The sequence below is a fragment of the Myotis myotis genome, unplaced genomic scaffold (assembly GCF_014108235.1).
Source record: "Myotis myotis isolate mMyoMyo1 unplaced genomic scaffold, mMyoMyo1.p scaffold_m19_p_12, whole genome shotgun sequence".
NCBI classification, from domain to species: domain Eukaryota; kingdom Metazoa; phylum Chordata; class Mammalia; order Chiroptera; family Vespertilionidae; genus Myotis; species Myotis myotis.
This window is the reverse complement of record NW_023416316.1, coordinates 4637343-4664580: the sequence shown is the minus strand read 5'-3', so window position 1 is coordinate 4664580 and position 27238 is coordinate 4637343. Positions and strand designations below refer to the sequence as shown.

Genomic DNA, 27238 nt, shown 5'->3' with positions numbered 1-27238 from the left:
TGTGGGAGTGTGACCCAGCCCTGTGCACCCAGCCTCGGACAGAGCATTCTTTCTAGAAGGGCCGGGAGCTGCCCTGACCTCAGGGCGCCAGGTCCAGGAGGAAGCTAAACCTGGGTCTCAGCTGCCGGTCAGCGAGGGCCAGACATCATATCCAGGCAGCGTTTAGGAGGCTAGACGAGGGCAAAGTGCAGGAAGGGCAAGGCCAGCCAGGTGAAGGCCAGGCATCACCGCGGGACGGCGTCCTGCAGGCCCACGTTGGCTGGGGCTGTGGGCTGGAGAGGAAGCTGGCAGAGGCCGAGGAAATGACAACCGAAGGAGGTGACCCAGACAGAGCCAGGAGGCGAAAATGAGGCGGACAGACCTGAAACATCCGGCGGAGAGTGGCCCGGCGAGCTGGGAGGCGAAGATGAAATTCATTTTAAACCTCTCACATTATCCAAGGGCAACTGGGGGCCGGGGGCCAGGAGTGAAGGGCAAGAGGACTGGGGTAGAGGGGAGAAGTCGCCAGGCAGAGGGTGGAGAGAGGAAAGGGTACCAGCAGAAACTTGGAGCAGGAAAAGGGGAGGCAGCCCCATGCTCCCTGCACCCCCAAACAGACTGCAGCAGCCCCGGCTCCAACCCCACCGCAATTACAGACATGCCTTACTATCCGAACTCAAGAACTGTACAGATCTGCCTGGTTTTTGCTTTACTTTTATTTTATTTTTTGATCTGCCGTTTTTAGATAAACCCTTTGCCGCCTAAAATTCTAGAACCAAACAGACTGAAGAGCGTGGGGTCTCTCACACCCCAGTAGCTGGGGATGCTCATTGTGTCTAAGGATTGACTGCAAACCCCAGGCGGGTGGGCTTGTGGTCGCCCCTGTGGCCTGGCACAGCAGGTGCTGAGGGAGGGGAGTCCATTCCCCAAATGGTTACTGAGGGCCTGCTCTGTACCAGGCCCTATAGGACGGGCAGAGGCTGGGTAAGGGGTGGACTAAGAGGTGGCATCGCTAGGGAGCTGGGCGCTCTCCTAAGTTTGGCAGCAAAGGGAGCGCTGGAAAGGGGAGACAGTGGGGGAACGCTGTGGCTTCTTGGCAGAGGTAGCCCCAAGCACATTCTTGAGAAATGTCCTAAGACAGCTTGGGAGGAGCTGCCCCCGGCTTGATACAAAGGAAGTGCCACAGGAAGGCCGAGGATGAGGACTCTGGGCCTCAGAGAGGCAGGAGGGGAGGGGCCCAGCCCCCTTCAAGGACAAAGAGCTGGCAGGGGACACACCCTGGACAGGGTCTCCCTCTCTGGCCAAATGTTGCTGGAGGAGGAGGACCCTGACAGCCCCCTCCCTACAAATGCTACTCTGCACCCCACTTTCCTTTCCTGCCTCCCTGCAGGGGCTGTCTCCCTGGGGCTGCCACCGGGATTTTACAGCTTGAATTCCCACTGTGGCCTCCCTGCGTGCCTGGGTGGTCCCCGAGGCCTCAGGCGCCCCTCTGTCCTCCCCACCTGCCACACCAACTCTTCTCACTTCCTCCCAGAGCTTCTGGAGACACCACACACCATGGATTTAGGAACTCCAAGACCAAGGCTCACAACCATGAAGGAGACTCAGCCAAAGAGGGTGAGGGGCTCCCCCGAGGCCAGGCTGAGGCACTCAGGGTTCAAGCCGGAGCCTGCTGACCCCCTCCTAACCCTGCCTCCGACCACTGCTCCATAGGGCACCCTCCGCCCCTGGGCCCAGGAACTGAGAGACCCAGGCTAGTTGTAGGGATCCAGTTGCTGCTGGGAGCTACAGAGATGCTGGGGCAGAGACGTCTGAGGGTGTGTGCTGGCTTCGTCTACCTTCCACATTCTCTCACCCATTCCCCCTCCCTCCTGGCACTGACCCAGCCCCAAGTGCTGTAGCAGGAGAAGGTAGTGGGACTGAAAGCTTGCCCTCCAGCCTCAGGCTCCCAGCTTCCTGGTGAGGAGCACAGGGTGGGAGATGGAGTCCCAGTTCGGCCAGACCCCAGGCCTGCAGCAGCCTAGCTCTCCCAGAGCCTCAAGTTCCTCATCTGTAAAATGGGCATAACACAATCCATTCACAGTGCTCTGCAGGTCAAGGATAGCCCTTGAAGCGCTCAGTTCAGACCTCCATAAATGTTACTTTTAATCATAACAGTTCTCAGCCTTTAACAATAATATAAGAGACTAACATTCCTATTAGCAGGTATAACTTTTATAGTTTGAAAAAAATCCAATAAAAACTTTTGGGAAAAAAAAGAACCAGGAAAGTAATCACAAAATAAGAATAATGATAAAGGTGGGCAAGTCTTCAACAGACAAAGGTGAGCCCATGAGGAGGAAGGAACGGCACAGGCAGAGGTGAGGGGGTGGGAAAGGCAGGCTGGGTGTGTGCGTGGAGCACCCGGAACCCAGGCTCCCATTCAACCTTGGCGGGGTCCCTTGGCATAACCTTCCGCCTCTACTAGTGTCCAGAGCCAATCACTGCCCTCTTCTGTGTCCCTCTGCCAGCACGTCCCACAGAATTAGGAGGGCCCAACACACCCAGATTCTTCAAATGGCCCAGAGGTGAGTAGGGTAGAGCTCTCCCTTTACAGGTGTATGAACCGAGGTCAGAAAGCTTAGTGGCTCACCAAGGGCCATTTCTCTCCGTCAGTCAACAAAAACCTAGTGTGCAGTTCCATGGGTTGTCACAGGAAGGGTCCACCCGTGGGGGTCCTGATTCCCGCAGCAGCCCGTGAACTCTAGGGGTGCACCTGAGTACCCCACTGTGCTCAACCTCAGGGAGCCACTGCCCACCCGGGGCCTCCATCTCCACGTCATGTCTGCTGTACGAGGGTAGTGGGCTCCAAAGAGGATACTTCCCAGGACATGGGGGCCAGGGCAGCACACACACACTCTCTCTCTCTCTCACACATACACACTCACACAGACACACACTCACACATAGACACACACTCACACAGATACACTCACACACACACACACACTCACACTCACTCTCACACACACAGTCACACACATACAGTCACATACACACACACACACACACACACACACACACACACACACACACACGGGGGTTGTTTTAGATTCAAGCCTTTCAGTGAGCTGGCTGAGTAAGGGATCTTGCATCTTTAAATCTTGGGATCTTAGGAGGCTCTGCCCCCTGAATGCCCGGAACCCTGTCTCCAAAGGGTATGTTCTTTGGGACCATTGAGGGTGACTCGGGGGGGGGGGGGGGGGAGCCTTCTCACCAGCCAGTCCTCCTAACTCTGCCCCAGAAGCCCCCGAGTTTACCAGGCATGCTATCCTCTGTGAACATATGCATGTTCAACAGCAAATGTGAACAGATACTGTTATGCCCACTTTACAGATAAGGAAACTGAGGCTCAGGGAGACCTGGCGACTTACTCAAAGACACACAGGCTGGAAGGGCAAGAGGTGGGTTTTAAGCCATGTCTCACACCAAAGCCTCTTCCTCCCCTGGCCTCCCACACTGCAGCACAATGGGCTTTCCAAAGCCCTACCTTACACTTTCTGGCTGGGTCTCTGTCTGGTCCCAAGAGGCAGGTAAAGCCGACTTTAACTGGCCCATTTTACAGGTGAGGATTCTGAGGTTCAGAGAGGCAGTGACTTTCCCAAGGTCACGCCAGTGGCTCCACTGTCAGAGCCAGGCCTGAAGTCTGGAGGCTCCATCCCCCGCTCTGGTCAGAGTTAGCAGGGAACCTTCACACCTGCTGGGTCCCTACTTGTCCATCTTCTCTGGGCCTCAATCATCCCACCTATAAAATGGGTGGGTGGGTCTCTGTTGGCTCAGCTGACTTAATATCTTAATGACGATCTAATCAGTGTTGTCCTGGCCCCAGGAGCTGACCACCTCCTCTGAGCTGTGGGTGAGTCAACTGAGTGGGAGCTGACCACAGTCACCCCCAGGCTGGGCAGAAGGATGGGGGTGGGGTGGGGGGCAGCCCATCTCCTCCAGGCACCTGAGCTCTGGATGAAAGCCCCGGCTCTGCCACCTACTATCTATGTGGCTTCGGCCACGGCAGTTCCCCTCTCGGGGCCTCTGTTTCCGTCGCTGCAAAATGGCACAACAGTAGATGCCTGGCTGGGTGATAAGAAGATCTATGGGCGAAGGAGAGTGTGCACTGGCCCTGATGGGAGGAGGTACAGCACTAATGGAGACGCCTATTAAGTGTTCTTGTCCAAGGCTCTTCCAACCCAGGGAGAAGCCCTTGACACAGGGGCAAGCAACCACTGTCCCCCCATCCCCAGGACCAGCACCGACAGCAGCCAAGCAGCCGGAAGGACATTAATCTCTGATTTTCCAAACTGACAACGTTAAGGATCACGCTACTTCCTGCACTCAGATAGCGGAGGCTGGGCAAGAACTGGGGAGGCCCCAGGGTGGCCTGGAGTTGCCTGGAGACTCTGGGGTGGGGTAGAAGATGGGGTACTGAGCCCATGGTTCCCATAGGGAAACTGAGGCTCGGAGAAGAGAAAGTCCTTGCTGAGCTGAGAATGGGAGGAAGAGTGCAGGGTCCTCGGAGAATGGACCCAGGTAGGTAACACCCTGCAGAGTCCGGAAGCCAAGCTAAGGAGTTTCTTTGCTTTCTCGCGGCCCTTCCAAAGCCCAGCACGTGCCACCCCTGAGCTAAAACTTTGAGCTGGACCACCCCCCCAAATCCTCAAGTCAACCCCGCGCCAGGTGCTGTCATATCGGAGGAACGTTTCAGACAAGGAGATGGAGACCCAGAGAACTGAGACCCCCTCCCAGAGACAGCAGGATCTGAGCCCAGGCCCCCCACTCTGCTGATAGTGGGGTGCCAGGGCAAAGAGGAAGCTCTCCCCCTGAGACCACATCAGCCTTGTGCCAACCCTGGGGGCTTCACGCTGGTGCCAGCCCTGTTTTGGCCTCAGCTGAGGGCACTGTGCCAGACCCGCTCCTGGCCCATCCGGTCCCTCCAGTGGGCTCCCGGCCACACCTCGCCACCAGGCCCAGCCCGGTTTCAGGGCTGAGAGATTTGCTTACTGAAACCCTGGCAGGCGGGGTGGCCCGGAACCTGCCTGCCTAGTTCCCAGGGCGCTGGGGACCAGGGCCAAGGAGGGAATGTGGGGGAGACAGCCCAGCACCCCAACCCCACCCACCGCAGAGCCACCCACCCTGGAGCTGAAGGAAGAGCAGAGTGAGGCCGGGACTCCACCTCCCTGTGTCACAGTTGTTCCAAGTGCCTCCATGGAGAGCAGGAGAGCCTCAGGTTTAGAGGTGTCGACACTCTCCTAGGGTCACTGGTCGGCTTGCCCGGACCCAGGACTTAGCCAGGGCCCTTCTATGTGACCCCCTCCCCATTGTGACTGTTAACACATGGTAGCAACGGCTGCTTGTCCACGCCTCCTCTGTGCCCAGGATGGTGCTACACGTGTGCACGCATTCTTTCATGCACTGTCCCCACTTTACAGAGCAGACATGGAGACTCAGAGAGGGCAAGTGACTTCTCTAGGGACAGACATGCACCCAGAACCGTCGGAGTCTAGTAAATCCGTCTCACTCCACCTTCCAGACCGCCAGCCCCTGGGGGCAGGGCTCCAGGCAGCACTGGCCTGTGGGTGGCCGCTGCCAGAAAGGCTGACAAGGCTCCCGCTCAGGACCCGTAATCAGGGGGAACCCGGTGGAGGGGTAATGACAGCTCCAGGGCCCAGCAAGGGACGGGCTGGGCAGCCCATCTAGGAGAAAAGCCTGAACTAGCAGCAGAGCCAAATCCCGACGGCGGGACGCTGCATGCCCCAGGCCAGCCCTTGTCCAGAGGGGGAATAGCACCCGGTGGCGGAGGGGGGTGGCGCAAGGGACTGATCAGGTCACCCCATGAGCATGCCCTGAAGCAGGCGTGTAGAGCAATGGCAGGTCCCTGGGACCCCACTGGGGGGCCCCGAGAGGATTCCCACACCCATCCCACCCCGTGCCCTGCCCCCCAGCACAGGGCCATCAGGCTGAAGCAGGCTTCCTAGCCAGGAACCAGTCCAGCTCAGCCCAGACCATACCGATAGTCCCTGGCGCCCAGCCAGCCACAACCGCCAAATCTCTACCCCCTGCCCTCTGATCCTCCCCTGCTCAGAATCAGAAAGCTTCTCTGGCTCCCACAAGCCCCCTGTTGATCTCCTAGTTGTTGGTCAAGGCATGTTCCCTGTCTGACTCCCCCTGGCAATGCCCACCACACCTGGGACAAGGCCTGGCGCACAGTAGGAACAGAATGGGAAGACAGCCCAGAGCAGGACGCCAGAGGCAGCGATCCGGAGCCAGGGCCGCCTCCCGCAGAGAGACACCGCCCCATTGAGCAATAAGGCTCCCCACACACACCCCAGAGATTCCTCACCACAGAAAGGGAGGCTTAAGCCCAACCCAGGGCTGTGGCTGGGTCCCGGGGACGAGAACGTGCACAATGCCGTCTCTTTTCCTGGGGAAGGTGGCTGCCACCCCGAGGCCTCCCTCCCTACCGGCCTCTGGTGCCCTGAAGGGACCCTCTGCTAGGTCACCCCTCCCGGGGGCCAGTTATGAACCAGGAAAAACCTCTCCCCACATACACAGCAGCCCGCAGCACACCCAAGGCCCACCAATGACGGCCATCTGACCGCATGCCCGCTCTGCGCGAGGAGCTTTATGTGGGAGATCTCAGTGGCCAGGAGGACGGAGGTTTCGTCATCACCCCAGTGGACAGAGGGAAGAACGAAGGCAGGGGGCAGTTCGGGAGCCTGCCTAAGGCCACCCAGCCGGACAGGCACCATGCAGCGTCGCCACGGGGCCAGCACTCTGCAGGGGTGATTAGCAAATGGTGACATCACCCCAGGAGGTGGGTACAGGCATCACCCCATTGAGGAAACAGAGGCCCTGTGGCCCAGTGACCTGTCCAAGGTCAGCCAGCTGTCAAGTGCAGAACACTCCAAACTGGGCCTGAGCCCCGACCCCAGGGCTGTGGGAACAGCAGGCGACAGTCACGCAGGGCACTTTGCAAAGGCTCTCGCCGGCCTCCGACCGCCCGGGAGACCGTGGGCTCACCCATGGCCGCGTTCTCAGCACCTACCACAGGGCCTGGCAAACTGCAGCCCGCGAGCACATTACACTGAGCCGCAAACACATTACACTGAACCGAATGCAGGGTCCACCACCATCTCAACCGCATTCCCTTCCCACGCCCCACCTTGCCTGTCTCCTGCCCGACTCAGGCACTTCCCACCTGGGCTGTGCCCGCTGCGGAACTCCCTTCCCCTCTTTCCCACAGTTCTAAATCTTAGCCAGACTCCAAGGCCCGACCCAAATGTCATCTCTTCCACACAATGTTCTGAGTTACCATTTGCATATGATTATAATAATAACTGGGGCATGAGCTAATGCATGTAACACTTAGCCCAATGCCAGGCACAGAGGCAGCGCCCCATGTTAACAATTAGAGCCGACATTATTTCGTTTAACCCTCGCCCGGATGTGTTATTAAACCCTTTCTGTGGATGAGGACTCTGAGGCTCAGAGGTGACGTGACATCACACGGGTAGAGCCTCTGCTCCCTGCTCCATCCCAGCACCTGGGCCTGCCCAGTCCACGGCGAGAACACAAGTCTGTGTGACTCCGCTGGGACAGTCCCCACTGGAGGGCAGCTCCCCGGGGCTGGTAACAGGCCACTGGACCTGAGAAGGGCCCTCTGAGATCAAGTCCAAGCTCCCCACTGGACAGATGGGGAAACTGAGGCTGGGGGGAAATGGGGAGAACGAAGTCAGTGGGAATTCAGTACCCAGAGAGGAAAGCAGGCTCAGGTCTTAGGGTCTCTGGCCTGGAATGCTCTCCCAGAGCCCACCCCCTCCATCTGGCCAGGCACAAACGTCACCTCTTCCTCCCCAAGCTCAAACGCCACCTCCTCGGGGACCCCCCACCCCACCCCAAGTCCTATCCCTACAACCTCCTACCGCAGCCTCCCCTACCCTTAGCACTCTTCCCAGCCACAATCACTGCGTCACTGAGAAAGGCTCCTTCGGGCTGGCTCTCCCCAAGACAGACCCTGTCCGCCATCTCCGGCACCCAGCTCATGCCCGGCCCAGGTGGGTGCTCGGTAAACACATGCTGAGTGAACAACACCCGGTGGGGCTCATCCAGTTTCAGATGCCAAACTGGCTGTGCAGGAGGCTGGTGGGCCCGGAGGGAGGCTCGGCAGGGCAGGGGCAGGCCGGCCTCCCCATCACGAAGGCAGCTTTGGGGCAAGGCGGCGGGCGGGCCAGGAGGAGCTGGTCGGGAGTTCTCACAGAGCCGCCTTTAAAGCTCTTCTCAGTTAGCAAATATTTAACCACAGCTCAGCTCAGCGACCCAAGTCTGGCAGGAAGCATGAGCTCTGAGGCCGGAGGGCCTGAGGAGGGAGGGCTGGCTGGAGTGTTCTGGAGAAACGTCAGAAACAAGGCAGACTGAAGACCCAGCCACCCGGGACTGCCCTTTCCCCTACACCTCCAGGCTGCCTGGAGGGAAGAAGTCAATTCCCATCTAGACACAAACAGGGAAACAAAAGCCCTCTCATGCCCGCCGGCCCCTCCCTCGCTGCCCGTACCCACAGCCTACAGTTGGCGGCTTGTTCTGGGGCCTAGAACCCAGGCGTCCCTGCTCTCTGGGAGCACAGACCCCAGCTGGGAGGGTGAAGAAGGGAGGGTGCCAAGGCCCGCCCTGCAGCGTCCCCCACCCAGGACAGGGCCGGCCTACCCACAGCCCCCCTGGTGCCCGTGCTGTGCCTGCCACGGAGGGCACCCCTGCTGCTCCCAGGAGCACGTCTCGGGCTGGCTCCGCAGGTTGGTGTCCTGCACCGCGCCCTGACATGGCCACAGCCACACCCAGGCCAATGGAGTCATGAAGAAAGGATCAAAGGGAGGGTCAAAGGCAGGTGGAGACTCCCAGAGCTGCAAGATCACCGGAGGGCCAGCCACCCCGCACTGAGCACCCTGCTCAGCTCCCGACCTCCTGCCCCCGAGAGAGCCCTGGCTGGGGAGCCAGACAGACGCAGAGCACAGCCCAGCTCTGGGCTGCAGTGGCCGCCCGAGGTGCGTCCCTGTTCCCTGCGTGCGAGCTTCTTCCTCCTACGGCTGCTGTCATCGGGGTGGGCACAGAGGGAGCTGACCTGTGCGAATGACCGTTCTCTGTGCTGTGTTTCATGCCAATGAGTGGGGGCCAGCAAAGAAGAACCAGAACAGCAGCTACATGCTTGGGTTTCAATCCTCCCGGGCCCTCGAAGGTTAACTCATCAGAAAGGGAAAATGGAGAGAGAAATGAAGATTCTGAAAGCAGACACCCGACAAACCACACGCCACCAAACCTCAGCGACCAAACCCGGTTTGCTCCCTGGCGGTGGAGGTGGGTGGTTCCTTGTCTCTCCGAGCCTCCACTTCCCACAGGTGGACAAGGCCAAGGGAGAGGCTAGAGGTAAAAGTCCGTTGAACTTCATGACGGCAGGACCCTGTGTGTCTTGCTTTTTGGTACCTTGTAGTGATACCGTTTTTTTTTTTCCCCTTATCGCATTGACTAAGACATCCAGATCAATGAAAAGCCTCTAGGGCAGCGGTTCTCAACCTGTGGGTCACGACCCCTTTGGGGGTCGAACGACCCTTTCACAGGGGTCGCCTAAGACCAACGGAAAACACATATGTAATTACATATTGTTTCTGTGATTAATCACTATGCTTTATGTTCAATTTGTAACAATGAAATTGGGGGCCAGCACAACATGAGGAGCTGTGTTAAAGGGCCGCGGCATTAGGAAGGTTGAGAACCACTGAGCTAGGGTTTCAACATCAATCTTGCTCAGTATTCGATGAAGGACTCTTTAAAGGGCTGAGTACCAGGCAGGAGCTGCTAAGGAAAAGAAGGAAGGACTTAGCTCTTCTCCCCAAACAAAAGAGTTGGATAATTCCCTGGAAAGGGAGACGCTGGGAAAGCCAGCCATAGCAGGCGAAAGCCATGTTGGAGCCTGTTCTCCAGGGACCCACCAGAGAGGGCTTTCTATCTAAGATGCCCAGCGTGGGGCAGGCGGCTCTGCGAGGTAGAGAGTTCCCCATCACTGGAGGTGTGCAAGCAGAGGCTGGGTGGCCAACTGGCAAGGAGGCTGCAGAGAAGATTCTGTCCCAGGTGGGAGGTGAACACAAACTTTGGGACCAGCAGACCCGGCTCTGCTGCTGACCATGACTTCCAAGCCTGTTTCTTCATCTATAAAATGGGGAGAAAAAGAGTGCACACCTCAAAGAGTTGCTGTGAGGAATAAGACAAAGTGTGAGAAGTGTTTGGCACTCTGCCTGACAGTGGGTGAGAGCCCGATAAGTACCAGCTGCTGTCCTAATAAGAACCACTCACTAGTAAATGCCAGTCCCTGTGGCCCAATTCTAACAGAGACGGGCTAAACAGAGGCACAATCCCCCACGTTTCATTAGCCGAGTGCCCTCTGATGTCAACATCTTTACACTAAGTCCAGGCTACACACACATACCTGCCTGCAGTGCTGGCTCCCTGGGTCCTGCAGGCAAGTGAGGTGGGGACAGGGGGAGGGTTCCTGCCTTTTCAAAGCCAGGGAGGGAGAGGCTGAGGGGGAGGGGGAGGGAGGACGGATAAGCCAATATGAAAATTCACGATGTGTTTGCTGCTGGGCCAGAGGAAACCCAATCTGGGGCTGGAATGCCAGGGACTCGGAGCATGGGGAGGCTTCATGCAGATAGAAGATGAAAAGTTTATTCAAATAACAAGACTCCCATGGCTGCCCTCTGAGCCAGCAGAGGACACAGGCCCTGCCCCACCCTTGGGTCACCAGCTGCAGGTCTCCTCGGGGACCAGAAGGGGAGGTACCAGAAAATCCCCTCGGAGGCCCTGCCAGCTGCACATTCCTTGGTCCAGGTGCCCGCATGACCTCTATCTGTCTGTGCTCCCTGAAAAACTGCGCTTAGCAACAGCCCAAGTTCTGTGTCTGCTTCCCAGGGGATGTCGGGGGGTGTCTCTTGTAGGTGTTTGGGGACAGGCTCATTATCTCCCCTGGAAGCAATGCAGATTCCAGGGGCAGACTCCAGGGGGTGGCCGCAGGGCTAAGACCACTGGGCACTGACTGCCCCGGGTGACCTCGGGCAAGTCCCTCACACCTCCGGGCTCCCATCTCCTCGAGGGTCTGTCCAGTGAAGGGACTGACTTCATCGCACTGGACCCTCAAGGCCCTGACACCCTCAGACTGTGACATAAGACGGCGTTCCCTCCCCAGCCAGGACCATATGGGCAGGCCCGGAGGAGCCCGTCCGTCAGGCTTGATCAAATTGCTCCAAGTTCCACCTGTCGACCTGGGTACTGAAAGCACTGTCCCGACAGTCACCTCCCCCCCTCCCTGCCCCCACCCCACCCTCTTTGCAAGTCAGAACCCCCCATTAGTCATCAGCACAACTTTGCTTTAATAATTAACTGTTTAGTGTCTGTTTCCCCCACGAGGGCAGGGACCCAGTGTGTCTCGGTCATGCTATATCCCCTGCGCAGAGCACAGCACGCAGCACCTGTATTTGCCCCTGGCTGAGAGATCACACCAGAGCGCCTCCACTGGGTCTCCCAGGCATCTTAGGGCACAGGGAGAGGATGGGGTTCTGCGAAAGGCCCGCTCAGGCCCGGCTGATGTGGCTCAGGGGTTGAGTGTCGACCTATGAACCAGGAGGTCATGGTTTGATTCCTAGTCAGGGCACAGGCAGGGCTGCAGGCTCGATCCCTGGTACAGGCAGGGGCGAGCAGGATGCAGCCGGTGGATGATTCTCTCTCCTCATTGACGTTTCTATCTCTCCCTCTCCCTTCCTTTCTGAAATCAATAACAATATATTTAGGAAAGAAAAAGAAAGGAAAGAAAAGCCAGCTCAGGCCTGGGGACAGACCTTCCCCACCCTCGGGGCTAGCCTCAGCCAGGAGCTCTCCAATCCCAGTAGGGCGCTTCCTGTACAGCTGGGGCCGGATCTGGAGCTGGCCAGGCTAGCTCAAGGTCACACACATCGGCGGCAGGAAAGGTCACCACCCCATCACACAAGCCGAGCTGTCACCTAAGCTCAGATCCTTGGTTTCCTCTCCCAGCAGATGCTGTCAAACGATACAGCACCTGCGAAGGGCGGAGACATTGGAGCTGAGCAGGCCCTGCTCTTGAGCCTCTCCTGCCCTCTCTGTGCGGGCACAGGGGATGGGGGTAGGGGGGACCCCGCTGAGAGGTGGAGGCCTGGTCTGCCGACTCTCACCGGGGGGCAGGCGCATCACCCTGCTTCCGTGGCGCCCACCAAGGAACAGGTGTATGGACACCAAGAAACAACTACCAAAGTGTTGTGCGCATGGGGAAGCTGCTGCCAGGGCCAACAAGAACCGAGACGAAACCACCAATTTCTGGGAAATTCTGGTTCCCCCAACACCTGTGCTCTCTGGGCTTTGGGCCTTTGCCGAGCTGCCCCTCTGCCCATGACCCTGTCCTCCTCTTTCAGCCTTTAGGTCTTGCCTGGACACCCAGCCCTCCCAGAAGCCTCCCCTGAGCTCCAAGTCTGAGTTACCGCTGCTCCCCAGGCTCCCAAGGATGCCCTTGTTCCGCCCCCTCCAACCTGGGCTGGAGCTCCGTGCTGGGTGTGTCCTCCCAGAAGGGGGTCCTTGGGAGGGTGCGGACAGTGGCTACCTCCCCAACGGGCACCCACAGCCCCACACACGAGCTGGCATTGAGCAAGCTCTCAACCGTAGAAAGGATGGAGTAATGCTGTTTACCGCAGGGAGAAACACAAACAACTCAAGTGCCCAGCACGAGAGGTTTGGCCGAGCAAGCTGAAACGCAGGCCACTGGGGCCTAATGGAACATTCTGCACCATTCCACACACTGCAGGGGGCATGGCCCCTATGCCGTGCCCACACCCCACCGTTGCTTCTGCATCAGGAAAACGCCTGGAAGTCATTCTTCCTGGGTGGCAGGGTTATTGGCAATGTTCACCTTCTTCCCATTATCTTTATGTTGTTTTCGTTGGTCATTAGATACCGTTTATGTAACAACAAGGACAGTTCTGAGGAAGCTCAAAGTTGAAAGCTCAAACTCCAGGAACCGAGGACCAGCCTTTGGCGGGTGCTGGCAGGTGGGAGCCACTGTGGGTCTGAGAGGGAGGTAAGAGCTCACTGCTGGGAGACCTGGCCTAGCACCAGCCTGTCACCAGAGTCCAGGCAGTGGGCTCCTTCAGGAGGGAACACTGCACCCCAAGTGGGGCAGCAACTCTCTTCTGAGTGTTCGCTCTGTGCCAGGCACCAGGCGAGCGGCATCCCTCGGAAAGCTCACAGCACTCAGAGGAGGTGATGGCCAGCCCCCCTGTACTGATGGGGAAAGAGAGCAGAGGACACACTGAAGACAGGCAGAGGGGAAGCCCTGAGCACCAAACGCAGACTTCCAGCCCAGCCTTGGGCCTCGCACGCCCTCAGCAGCCACACAGGTCACCTGGGGCCTGGGGCCATGTTCTGGCCGGAGTGGTGAGCAGGTACCTAAGGGTGGCGGACTGATGGGTCGCAGACTCTCCCAGTGGAACGAGAACCCACACACACCTACCCTCACTGCCTGGCACAGTGAGGGGCTCCATATTGTGGAATCCATCCATAGTCTTATCTATCCGCAGCCAGTGCCTCCTGGACAGGGCACAAAGGAAGTGCGGCTGCTATTCTTACTCACAGCAGCACAGGGAAAACCCTCTTTCAAAGCCCAGCCAATGAGTGTTGATGAGAAAGGGCTCCCCACTCCCTGGTCCCTTCGCCTGGCACTCAAGGCTGCACCAGGCAGAGCTCCTGCCCCTCTCTCTCTAGCCCCGGTCCCCTGGCCCCCTCCAAGGACAGGCAACTGTCTGTGCTAAGCCACTCCCTCTACCTGCCTGGACCCCAACTGTGATGGCCAAAATCCATCCTGTCCTTCAAGACCTAACTCAAACACCCCTCCTTCCAGAATCTTCCCTGCTTTCTACCTCTTTCCCAAGCCTGCCCTTCGCAACCCCTTTGGGGTCCCCACAGGCCAGAGTGGTTTAGATTCTGGAGTCAGACAAAAGGATCAAAATTTCCCCCAAAATACGGTCAATAGGACTAGTCTTACATTTTTAATATATTTACCATAAAAAAGAAATCTAGGGAGAATGAAGAAAAAGAAATAATCCATTATCCTACCACTCCGAAAAAATCTCTATTAGTATTTTGATAAATTTCCTCCTGTATTTTTTTCTACATCTGTACAGACTTATACATTTGCAGACGAACAGAATTACATCTTCACCTATTGGCCACAGATTATGACCTACTGATTGACACCCTTTTTTTTTTTTCTTGCTGTAACCAATGCTATAACGTAACGTAACCACTTGGCCACGTGTGGGTAAATTCTGGGTGTGGAATGGCAGGCAGGTTCACCAGGGGCTCTGAGCCGCCTTTCCGGTGTTGCTCCTCCTGGTGGGGGCTGGCGAGGACCACCCCCCTCAGGCAGTCATTGCTGCGCAGTGTGAGGAGCACCCAGGGCTGTAGTCCCAGAGGCCTCTGTACCCTATATTTCTGCCTCAGGAAGCACAAAGAAAGGATTTCAGGGACTACCAAACCCAGTCCCCAAAACCTGCAACTCAGCTCTGCAGTCCCAGAGACTGTGCTCGCCGTCCTAAAACCCAGGAGTGACGGCCCAGGACCTGGATGGGGCCAGCAGTTACTGACCAGGAATGAGGTGCCCAGCGGGAAGGCACTGGGGCTGCTCTCCCACCCACTCAGAGGACCCTGGGCCAGCCCCTTGGCCATCAGGAGCCTGTTCCCCCATCTGTGACAGGAGAGCCAAGAACAGGCATGGCTGACAACCCCACCATCGGGGCTCTGTGCGAGGACCCACAAGTGTGAGCGCTCTAGAGGGTGGTCATTTGTCACAAAGACCTGCCCTCTGATAATAATTTACTTAATGACTGGCTGGTAACTGCTGCTCCATCTCTCCTTGAGCTCTACAGACAGGCCCGGGCGAGCCGGATTTGGGTGTCAAACTCGTGTGCCCTGTGACAGTGAGTCAGCACATCAGCGGGGGCACCAGGACCAGGTGTCCTGTCCCCTGCCTGTCACATCTGGGCTTCAGTCCTGTCGGCCCTGGAACTGCAGAGGGACCAGGAACCAGGCCCCAGGACCCTTCCTCCCCCAGACTGGGCATCCCCTCGGGGCTCAAGGACAAGAACAAAGGGCTCAAAACCAGTCAGACTGCCAGGAGCACAGCCCAGGAGGAAGGAAGCCCTGTGTGGCTGCCTGAGCTCCGTGCCTGCGGTCTCGGGCGCTCTTGGGCACCACGGGGCCCAAACCACTCCTTCCCGAAGGAAGAGGGGAAGTCAGAACCAGCCAGAGCTCTGCACCCGCCTGCATCTGCCCCACCCACCCCTCCAAACCCCAAGCCACACTCTGCAGCCACCAGACCCTTCATCCCAATAGCCCCAGGGTCCCTATCTGCTGCGAGAACGTAAACCTTGCAATGACACTGATTCATTCACTCACCGCTAAGGAATTAAAGTAATTTAAACCAGTAGGTGTTAATTATAGCTATTGATCCTTGTGCCCAGCCTCTGTGTTAAATATATGTAAGTGTGACTGATAAACACACATCATGCCATTTAAACTTTACAACCCGGTGAAGTATTATCATTCCCACTGTGCAGCCGATGAAACTAAGGAGTAGGACCAAAGGAACTGTGGGGGGGGGGGGGGGGGGGGGGGGGCTTGGCTAGTGGCTGCTGGGCAAGCTCTGGCCCTCAACGCCACTCTGACCAAGCGCTCCTGGTGCCATATCTTAGAGGAGAATTAGAACCACAACCACGCAAGGGCCCAGACTGCGGGTGGGGCCGCGGGAGGAGTGCCCTTGGCTGCAAGGGCTGGTCCTTGGGTCCTTCAGGGCCGGCCGGGGTCTGGGACTTCACCCAGAGGGCGTTCCAGAGTCACCCAACCCCTGCCCTGAACCATGGGAAACTGAGGCCCAGAGTGGAGGCTACACAGAGATCCCATTCAGAGCTGGATCTCAAGGGGACGCAGGAAGAGGAGAGGGGGAGCCGGAGGGAGGGAGTAAAGGCTCTGCCCCTAATCACACAGGAAGTTTGCTGGCCAGCCCACCCGGGAGGAGGGAGGGGGGCTTCAAAGGGGGAGGGGCGGGGCGGGTGTGTGGGTGTGTTGGGGGGGGGGGTTCGCAACCAGACAGGCAGCCCAGCCCCCACCTGCGGGGAAGGCCCAGAAGCAGCTCCTCTCGGATTCTGCCTCGACCTCAACAGGAAAACAGGAAAGCTGAGCTGGGCCCGTCCTGCCTGACTTGGATGGGAGGCTCAGGTCACTGAGAAAGTAACCCCTGGGCTCAGGGAGCCCCGCCTCTGGCCACAAAGAAGTGAAGAGAGTCTGCGGTCCCGGTCCCGCTGAGAGAAAGGGCTCCTGTGTTCGACCACTCGCTCAGTCACCCCCACCCTCACCCCCTCCTGGAGAGACAGGGTCGCTCCCATTTCAGAGACGGAGAACTGAGGCCCAGAGAGGAGACCCCTGGACCGAAGTCACACAGTGAGCTGTGCCCGTGCTGAGCCACGCTGAGCCTGGAGGGTGGAGCAGTGGTCATCTAGGGGGTCAGGCGCCCCCTCGCCCCCTCCCCTTTTCCTGGAAGCATTAAATGTGGGAGTGGGGGAGGGCTGGGAGGGGAGCGGAGCTTTGGCTTTTTTAAATCTTCCCGACACCTCACTGTCTGCGGCGGGCGGACAGGCCTGGGCTGTCTCCTCAGACACTGGCCTATCTGTGAGGCCAGCACAGAGCGGCTTCTCTCTCCCTCACGGAGGGCTGTTTACTTGGTTCTCCAAATTACAACCTTCACAGCCCCACCCAGCCGCTCACTCCCTCCCTGACCAGTCTCTGCTGTCTGGGGCCGGCCATGGGGGCAGAGGGGACCCAGGAATGGAAAGGGCTTGGTGCTGGCGGCGGGGTTCCGACCCATTCCACAGCCGCCAAGACCCTGGGTACCTCCCCTTCTCTTCTGAGCCTCCGTTTACTCAGTTACAAAATGGGGGGAGGGATGGTTAGATGCCAGCAAAGGGTCCTTCCTGCTAGGAGGAAGCAGGGCCCGGGCTAGACAAGAGAACAGCCCATGCCCATCAGACCAGTCCCAAACTCCGCCCGGCGAGCTGTGGCCGAGCAGACCCAGCAACCCTTCCAGGCCGCTGCGGCTCCCCAAACCTTAAGCCTGTTCTCTTTTCTCCCCACTACCCCAAGCATTCCCCCAAACCAAACAAAACGTGAAACAGAAGTGCAATTGTCAGCTCACTCCCCTCTGGGTGGCCCATCACCCCTGAAGTCCCTGGCAGGCCGGGCAAATGACACAGCTCCTCCCAGAGCTTGGCTACGATGAAACTGCCACTTCCCATGTGCCGGGACAACTGCCTCCCAGCACCCACACAGCCAGAGGCAGGATCACCTTCCCATTTCACTGACAGCGGAGGCTCTGAGGACAGTAACAGGCCACGGGGTCCCTCGGTGGCAGAAGCCAGCCACCTCCCCGTCGAGGTCAGACACGCTGCTTCTTGAGTTGGGCTGACCAGGTGTTCAACGCCAGTGTGTACACTTGGTAAAACATAAAGATCCGCTCTCTCTGTAACGCAAACCACACTGCATCCAGCCTGATGGAGCTTCTCGGCTGGCCTGAGTCCCATGAGCTCATGTCAATGCTTCAGAACCACCACCAAGCTTAGGCCCTGAGGCGCCATCCCCACCGCCCTGCTCGGGCCCTCAGGCCAGCACAAGACAGCTCTTCCTTCCCCAGCAAGATGGCATCATGCCATAAACATTTTCTAGGAACCTGCGCTGTGCCTTCAATGCAGCCCAAGATCCCACAGGCTCCCAAGAAGTCAGAGGGCACTAGAAGGGCACTCGAGACGGTCCTGTGCCCATTGCGCAGAAAGGCAAAGTGAGGCCAGAGAGGAAGAAGGGCTTGCCAAAGGTCACCTGGCACCAGCCCTGGGACTCTTCACCTCTAGCCTGCACCCATATGGCTCCTGGAAGGTGGTGGAGCACAGGGGATGAGTAGTTTCCTGCTCAAGGGACTCCTCTTGTAGAAGATTCTGGCTTAACAAACACGGCGGGGCACAAACAGCTCTGTTCTGCGTGGGGTGTGCGGAGGAAGGGCAGCAGCCGTGGTTGGCTTGGCCACAGATGTGTGGGTGGGAAAGTGGGGTTCACACTTTGCAAACCACAATCCATTCTCCTCTGCCCACCCTGAGTGCCCAGTTGCCCACTGGAGCCCCCGCCCCTGCACATGGACCCTGCACCCACGCCCTGGCCCAAGCCCTGCACTTAGCTCTCCCTGAGAGGAGGGGCTCCCTTGGCCAGTCCTATCATGGACTATGCACAACAGTAATAGCTAATGGTGACAGGAGCCAACGCTTTCTGAAACCCAAAAGCTCTGCCCACATCATCTCATTGATCCCTCACAACCTAGCAGGGCTGGGCTACCTTATGCCCACTTTACAGATGAGGAACCTGAGGCCCAGAAAAGGGAAAGGCCCTGTCAAATAACAGGGTAGTTGAGACAAGATCTCAAAACTAGGTCCTCAGAACCCAGGCCTAGCCCTCTTCCCACTCTGCCCCAGGAAAGGAAGGAGGCTCTCACACTCAGAGCTGTAGGAATGCGAGCAGAGGTGGGCCACTGGCTGCCTTGATAAACCAACCCAACAGCGCCAAGAAGAGCAGACACCGGATCTCCCCGACCTCACACATCTCCATCACGGCGGCCTGGTTGTTCCATCTCCCCCATCCACACTGTCCCCTGACTGTGCCCCACCCCCATCCACACTGGCTCACCACGGGGTCCTCCTCTCATCTCCCCTCACGCACAGCTGACCTGCCTGTGCTGCTTCCGCCTGAAAATACTCTGAGGTCTCCCCGTGACCCTCAGGAAAAGGTCCCCTCCTCTCCGAGGTCAGTCCCTATGGCTCCCTCCACTTCACCCTCTCCCTCCTTCACCCACTAGGCCACACCTCCCCTCACACTTTCCTCGGAGGTCTGGCCCTCTAAGAAGGGCAGGGGCCATGCAGGAGTTTGTGCATCAGCGCGTCTCTGGTGCCTAGCACAGTGCCTGGCACACATCGGTATTCAGTAACTATTGATTGAATGAATAAAAGAAGGACCAAGTGTGTCTGGGACCAGAGCTCACAGGCGTGCAGACCGGGACCCTCCACCTCAACTCACACCCAAGCCCACCCAGCCTGCCTTTGGAAGGCGTCCCGAGTCCCTGAGAAAAGGGTTCTCAGAGGCAGAGAATGCCCAGGAGTAGATACTGGTCTTCGGGTCACAGAGGCACAGAAAAGACACAGAGAGGCACAGGTGTTGGTCCAGAGTCAACAGGACCAGGCTGGAGACCCAGGACCGTTCTGGACACGCGGCCAGGCAAGGGGGTGCGTTCCCATCTGTCTGTCACTCATTTGTTCTGTGTGTCCTGTCCAGTGCCGGCACAGTGCGGATGATGTAGAGCGGCTGACTCTGCAGTGGAACCATGGCCCCTGGGGCGCCATCCTCCCCATACCTGCTGACGGCCCCAGGTGTCCAGAGCCGCGGGCTGGTGCTCCTCAACCTGGGGCAGGCCAACTTCCGGGGCACATGGAAAGGGGTTGAAGGTGCCTGAGGCCCCAGGACAGATCTGGCACATCGCCCTCAATGAAGTGCCAATCAGAACAGCTACCACCCACTGTTCTCACCGCTCACCAGCCCCGTGCCTCCCCGTCCAGGCCGGCACTCTCTCTCCAATCATCCTCTCTCCCAGAGGACCCTGAGCTCAGCGAAGGTGACCCACTTGTCCCAAAACACAGGTCCATCTAGTGGCAGAGCTGGGCCCCGAACCTCTCAACTCCCTGCTTCTTCTAACTTACCATCCACTGTGTCACCAGGCAGTGGGCCAGAGGTAGTGAATCTCCAAACCTGGACAGTTCCCAGCGGGTGGGACCAGGTGCGCTGGAGAGGTAGGCACTTCCTGCTCTTCCAGTTTTAAAATCTGTGAGATCAGAAGATTGCAGCCTTCCTGACTCAGAGCCTAAGATTCTACAGGAGGGGGGCTCGGCTCCACAGCTCTGCGAGGGTAGAAGAGGGTAGAGGTAGAGGTGGAGGTAGGCATCTGCCTTCATTATTCCTTAGAACTAGCCGGCAACCCTCCTTTCCCAGGCAGGGAAGTGGAGGGGGTGGGGCGGGGGAAGGGGAAGGCAGCTCAGGAATTTGTGCAACCCGCAGGATGCTGCTGCCAGAGACCCAGGGCAAAGTGAGTCATGAGCTTTGCCTGCAGAGGAGGAGGGGGCAACGTGAGGGAGAACAGGACTGGCCAAGGAGGGACTTAAGTCTCAGAATGAGTAATGACAGAAGGGATAGATTTGTGCAATCTACAGGAGCCTCTGACACATTCAGCTCTGTTCCCACTCAGCTCCCCACATCCTCACGCCCGCGCCCCCCAATGCCTGCTTCCTGTCAGGACCTTTTCCAAATAGCCCCCCTGCCCAACCTGGTGGTTTGAACAGCTAAGACCTCGGACTCCCAAGTCTGGGCCTGGGCCTGGGCCTGCCACTGGCTTGATCTACCTCCACTTGTAAAATGTTGGAGAGGGCGCAGAGGGTGAGGATTCATGAGGTATACAGGCAACGGAAGGCCTGGCACATAGTAAGTGCTCAGTTAAAGGGTGACTAATCTTACAGAGACTGTTCAGAGACTCATACAGCCCCTCCCTCCTCCAACAACCACCATCCCCAGGCAGGAGACATATCAACAGAGTCCCTGAAGGTACCAGCCGGGGAAGTAGCCCGAGTAAGTGGTCACACACCCCCAAAGGTCAATGTCATCAGTCCATGTCCCCAGCTCACAGGCAGCCTCTTTGAGCCCACTACCCTGTGGAAAGATGCTCAGAGGTGTCGGGAGCTCCCAGGAAGAGCCCCCCTTGAAAGGCCCAGATCGGTGTAAGCTGCCAGGGGAGAGTGGGGCCAGAGGATGAGTCTGTCCTCAGCAGGAGATCTGGACAGGGCAGAAAAGGAGGAAGCAAACACAGTGACTCGGTTTGCCCCCGAAAGCCCACAGTCTGGTCACAGTGAGACATGGCAATGCCCAGCATTAGGGGAAAGGCTAAGGAGGTCGCCTTTCTGCATGGACGGCCTCAGTGGCACAAGAGGCAGCCTTTGGGAGGTTCCAACGACCTATATATACATCGTTCAGTGGAAGAAGCAAGACACAAAATGAGTCGTGGTCTCAGCAATGTATAGCAATAAACACAGAAGGGAAAGCCACTAGAGAACAAAGTGGTGCCCTGGCCCGTGTTGCTCAATAGTCACAGTGTCTGCCTGCAGCCACTGGGTCTCAGGTTCAAGTCCTGGTCAAGGGCACCTACCTCTGTTGCAGGTCCAATCCCTGGCCAGACAGGTTGCCTTCCATCGATTGGGAGGCAACCAATCGATGTGTCTCTCTCATATCGACATTTCTCTCTCTCCCCCCCCCCCCTTCTTCTTCCTCCTCCCTTCCGCTCTCTCTAAAAATCAATGGAAAAAATATCCTCACTCCTCAGGTGAAGATTAAAAAAAAAAGAATAAAGTGGTTATCACAGGATGGCAAGTGATGCCTATTCTTGTCTAAACTTCACTATTCGGAGGCAGGGAGGGAGGGCCGTGGCCCAATTTGGGTCTAGAACGGTCTCTTTGGCAGTGCATACGGGAAGAATGGAGGGGTGAAGGGGGAAGGATGGAGGGGTGAGGCAGAAGGCAGCTCCTAGCAGGCCAGGCCGGAGGCCTCAGCAGTGAGAAAGGACAGAGTGGGGGCTGGACAAAGGGGAAGGCAGGGTCAACACCAACAAAAGCACATTATGTAAGAGACACAAGAGCAGAGCAGAATCCCCAGACGTTTCACCCCAGGGACTGGCCCAGACCTCGGCTAAGGGCAGCAGCCCAGGTGGAGCCGGCCAGCTGGGTCCCTCTGCAAAGCCCAGGCAGCAACTAGGCAGCCAGCCACGTGGGTAGGGGGTGGCCGAAGCAGACACCTCCACCCCTTCACTTCTGGGACCTACAGCCACTTCCTAAAGTGGAGAGGTAAATTTTTAAAACCGATTTGGAAAAGGGCATTCATAGTTTTGCTCAATTAAGCAAACAAGACACTCGTACCGACCGGAAGGGGTGTCCCATGTTAACAGCCTTTTCAGAGGCGACACGTCAAGACATCCACACAGGACCCAGGAGTTCCATTTTGAGGCCTCTGTGACCCTGGAGGCAGGCTCGGGGTATGGGCTAAGGTTCAGGCGTCGCGCTGATTACTGGCCAAACATCGGAAACAACCCACACGTCCAGGACAGGGGATGGGTAGAGAGAAGTCCCCCCCAGGAGGACGAGGCAGACGTGTGTGTCCTGACATGGAGAGATGTTCACAATATACTGAGCGAAAGAAGTCAAACCACAGACACACATAATTGGACCTCTTTTCATAAACAGAGCTAACTGCATGCGTACACAGAGCTGGAAACAGTGACACTTGAGTGATTTCTGCTGGGAGTGGGATTGAAGGGAGGGAGAGGGAGGGAGCTTTGGGCTTTCTATCTCACACTCCCGCATTGCGTGTCCGATGGCCCTGCGGCCACACAATGTTCCCAGTGGATGCAGAGAGATGGGAAGGACTGGAGGAACTGGGCGTGACGACTAATGGGTAGAGTTTCTTTCGGGGGTGATGAGAATGTTTGAAAATTGATGGCGGTGATGGTTGCACAACTCTGTGAATTACACACACACAAAAACATTGACCTGTACACTTTAAGTGGGTGAATTGTCTGGCAGGTGAATTATGTTTCAATAAAGCTGCTCTTTCGAAAAGGAATTAGCAAGGGGAAAGGTGAGCTTAGCGGAAGGGAGGGGCTCAGGTGCGGGCAGGCTCCCTCAGCAGCCCTCTCAGGTGATAAACTTTACAGGTGTGTGTGTGTGTGTGTGTGTGTGTGTGTGTGTGTGTGTGTGTTGGGGGTGGGGAGTCCCTCAGCCCCCACAATCTTATCCTGCTCAACAGACTTTCTAGAGCAATGGAGAGTCCTTCAAGGCTGTACTAGAGGCGGAGGGCCCCTCCAGGCAATGCCTGGCTTTCTGCTAACGGCACAGCACCCGGCCCTTACTTGCACATCTTGAGCAACAGTGAGCTCACTCCCTCACCTGCTCCATCTTGGTTTATGTGGCTCAGACCATATGCAAAGAATCCCCCATACAGCTCTGACACGGGCCACCCCGGCACTTCCACGCTCTTGTCCTAGTCCGGTCCTCTGGGCCCAGCCCCACCCCTTCACCTCCCAGTTCCTGTAGGGTTCCCCACACTGCCCTCCCGCTCCAGGTAACCCACCTCATCTCACACACATGCCAACATGGAAGGAACCCAGGCATCAAGGTTTTTGAAAACCTCGGTGAATTCTTGAAGCCAGAGGCCCTGACCCCAGGCCTGCACACCCCTCAGAGAGATGGGACCTAACCCACAGCTACCATTGCCCCCTTCAAACTCCAAACGCCGGCCACTCCCCTTGCCCACCAGAGGATCAGTCACAGGGAGTCAGTGGCCAGCTCCATCCTAGCAATTGTTTGCTGAGCACTTCCTATGCCGCAATCACTGGGCTGCGTTTCTTACCTTGCTTATCTTATTAAATCCTTGCTAGAGTACTTAGTAGGAAGGGACTATGAGTCCCACTTCACAGATAAGAAAACTGAGATTAAGATGCTGGGCCAAGGTCCTGCCAGCGAATAAGCCTGAGTCTGTGTGAGGACCCTGAGCTGGCTCAGGGCTGGAGGCGACTTGCGGGGGAAATTTGGGATTGATCGGCTCTGAGCTGGGAGGGACTTCAGCCATCAGGCAGCACACCTCTCAGTTCTCAGCTGGGGAAACTGAGGCCCGGAGAGAGCAGGTGGCTGCCCAGGTGACGCAGGCCCCCTGGTTCCCGGGCCAGGGCTCTGTCCTCCAAGCAAACTCCCTCAGGAAAGCAGGAGGAAGTGGTCCTGCCCCAGCCCCACGGGCCCTGGTGTGAGAACAAGCAAGCCCCTGCCTGCCTGCGGCTTTGAAATCCCAGGATGAAAGGGCCTGTGACAGCGAATCAGCAAAACAGCACCGTGGGCAGGAGCCGCCTGACCCCTGCCAGGACTTGCCCGCTGGCATCCACCTGCTCACCTGCTCGGGGGCGGGCCAGCCAAGCCACAGAACCCCCGCAGGCCTCGGAGCTCAGAGCACTGTGGGATGGGGTGTTCCGAACCCTGATGTTTCTACAGGGGCGGCCCCAGCTCTCCTGGGCGAAGAACAGGCCCAGGTAGGGAGGGCACTGGAATTTTAATTGCCTGGCATGAAAGTGCCCACTGCTCTTTGGGTGGAGAGAGGAGGTGCAGGATCCCCGGAGGTGGCAAAGGCAGGCCCGAATTCCCCTCCAGCAGAGATTTCTAAGGCAGCTCACTTCCTTGGGAGGGGCCGGAGGCTTGCTGGCTTCCTCCCCGTCCAACCTGCCACCCCCACACTTCAGGAGCCCCTTCAGGTGAGCTCTGACCAGGAATCTGAGGCATCTGAAGGGGGTTATTAATAGCACTGAAGTGCTGAGAAGAGGGAGGCCAGCCGGCTCTGAGTGGGCACAGCCCCCTTCCTCCCAGCCTGGTATCCACAAAACAAACCAACCCTGTCCAGGAGAGGACACTTCACCTTTTGTGGTCCCAGCCTCCCCCACCCCCTGTACCTGGCAGGGGAGCCAAGGGGGTGCTGGCAGTTCTCAGCCCAGGAGGTGGGAGGAGGGGAGAGCCAGAGTGGGTGTGGGGAAAGGAAAAACCCCACTGAAGAAAGTGAAGCACACCCCACCCAAGCCGGGTGAGGGGCCCCAAAGGAGGTCGTGAATGGAGGGACTGTTACAGAGCCCCAGGAGGCTGCCACCGGCTGGGAGGGGACAGGAAGACTCCGCCCTGGCCTTCCCCCTCCCAGAGTCCTTGTCCTACAAGCAGAGTTCCAGGACTTAACCCCCTGCTGGTCCCAGGCCTCAGAGGATCTGACTCATTTCGACATCACCCTCATCCCACCCTCATCTCGGCCCAGCCCCAGATTCTGGTACAAAGGGGGAGCTTAGGCTATGGGCCCAGGACCACAGCCACCGGACAAGCCTTCCCCAGCCCCTTCTTTGTGCCCGGAGGGCATGGGACCCAGTTAAGGGCCACCTGGTCCCTGTTCTCAGGGCGGAACACAGCTGTTGAAAGTTCTCTACCAGGCAATCAAGATCCGTGTAAGCGGACACAGTGCTCTGGGCACAATGGACAGGGAGAGGCAAATACTGGGGGAGGAACGGTCTCCTCTTTCCATGGGCTGCCCGGCACCCACAGGCACCAGCAACCTGTGCACAGGTGCCTCCTCTGTGCCAGCCTCTGTGCCAAGCAAGCTACGTAAGTTATCTCACTTGAGTCTCTCAACAACTCATAACTAAAGGAAGAAATCATTCACCCCATTTCAAAGAGGAGAAAACCGAGGCACCAGGACATTAAGAGGCCTGTCCAAGAACTCAGCCAGGCAGCCTCACCCAGGGCAGGGAGGTGAGCCACAGAACTGGGGTTCCCAGCTTCTCCCCCTCTCCGTTCTCTCGGGCTGGGGAGGAGGAACCCCGGACTCTGCTGCAGTCCCAGGTTTCCCCCAGGGAACAGCAGGAGCACCCTGCTGCCTGAGCCAAAGGATGGGGTTCTGACCCACCCCTCCTGCGCACCCCGACTATTCCTAGCCCCACTGCCCAGGCTCAGTCCCAGGCATCTATGGGCTCATCCCTGGAAGCCTCAGCCACGTGTACTGGGGCCGGGGCCGGGGCTGGGGCCAGGAGAGCTGGGACTGGGACAGTTAGGGAAGGCGGGCTGAGTGGGCCTGGAATGCTTCCGGGCGGGATATCCGAGGGGGGGGGGGGGCTACGACACCCCCTCCCCCCATAGCTCGATTGGGGTAGTGTGTTGGGGATCCGACGGACCGGCTCCAAGGGGGTTCCCTTAGCGGGGAGAGGGTGTCAAGTCCCCTCGGGAGGGAGAAGGATGAGCTCCGATGAGGTTGGGAAGGGGCGCCCAGACGTGGAGGAGACAAGCTCGGACGAGGGACTTGGTCCCCAGCAGCTGCTGCCCTTACCCGGGGCCTGGCCCTCCGAGACCCCAGCCCCCGCGCGAGCGGCGGGCCGGGGCGGGGGCGTGGCCAGGGATCCCGGTCGGACCCGGGGCGCGCGGCGCGGCGCGGGACTCACCTGCGATCTGCTGGCGCCGGGCGTCGTCCAGGTGCGTGGACAGCACGTCCCCCATCGCAAAGGAGAGCCGCGGCCCGACCCCGCCGCCACCCGCCGCTGCCCGCGCTGCTCAGGCGGACGCCGCTGGCGCCATGAAGCCGACCCGCCCCGCTCCCGCCGCTCCCGTCGCCCCGGCTGCGGCCTCCGCTCTGCCCGCGCTCGGCTCCGGCCGCGTCGGTGGGGACAGCGCAGCCCCGGCCCCGCCGCGCCCGCCCCGCCCCGCCCCGCCCCGCCAGGCGCGGCCCCCGGACCCGGACCGAGCCCCGCCCCTCCTCGGCCCCGGGCGGGCGGGGCAGGCGGCGGGGACGCCGGGACAGCGGGGCAGATGGAGACAAAGAGCTGAGCGGAGATGGGAGACCTGGAGAGACGCGGAGAGGCGCGCGGGCCACGGGCTGGGGGGCATCTGAAAGAACGGGTCGCCCTGGGCGTCACTCCCTCCTTCCCTGGGCGGGGAGACAGCCCGCCGCGGAGGACTTGGGGGGCTGGTAGGGGGCGCTAGGCAGGAGCGCGTTTGCGCCCCCTCTTCCCTGCACCCTGCCCTCCCCCGCCCCGCCCGCCGCGGCCCGAGCCCAGGAAGTTCCCGGCCTGGATCCGACCCGCCTGGAAGGTGTGCCCTCGGGTCTTGCACAATGTGCCGGGGAAGGGGCGGGGCGGGATGGCTGGTGCTCTAAGGCATTCTTGGTCCCAGCGATGGGAGGACATTCCTCGGGCCCAGCATGTGGGTACTTCCCTCGGGCGGTGGCGGCTCGTGGGACAGGCCCAGGGAGGAATGGAAAAAATAATAGCTCTTTCCAGTTTGCCTAAGACTCAGATTCAAAATCCAGAGACCCAACCCGCAGGCATGGACTTAGGGTGCCAGGCCTTGCGGAGCTGGGTTGGGTGGATCGCGGGTACCAGAGGAATGTGTTTCAACCCTAACCTTGCGACTTCCCAAGGTGGATGGATGGGTTA

The 27238-nt window shown here is 58.6% G+C and overlaps 1 protein-coding gene across 1 annotated transcript in view; it reads right to left on the bottom strand.

The window, feature by feature from the left end:
* Nucleotides 1-26435, bottom strand: part of NIBAN2 (niban apoptosis regulator 2) — a 46924-nt gene extending 20489 nt beyond the window's left edge. Inside the window, exon 1 of the mRNA XM_036329600.1 lies at nucleotides 26249-26435. Within this exon, the coding sequence (XP_036185493.1) occupies nucleotides 26249-26303 (55 nt within the window). The 5' untranslated portion in view covers nucleotides 26304-26435. The remainder of the gene's footprint in view (nucleotides 1-26248) is intronic.
* Between the last annotated feature and the right edge of the window lie 803 nt (nucleotides 26436-27238).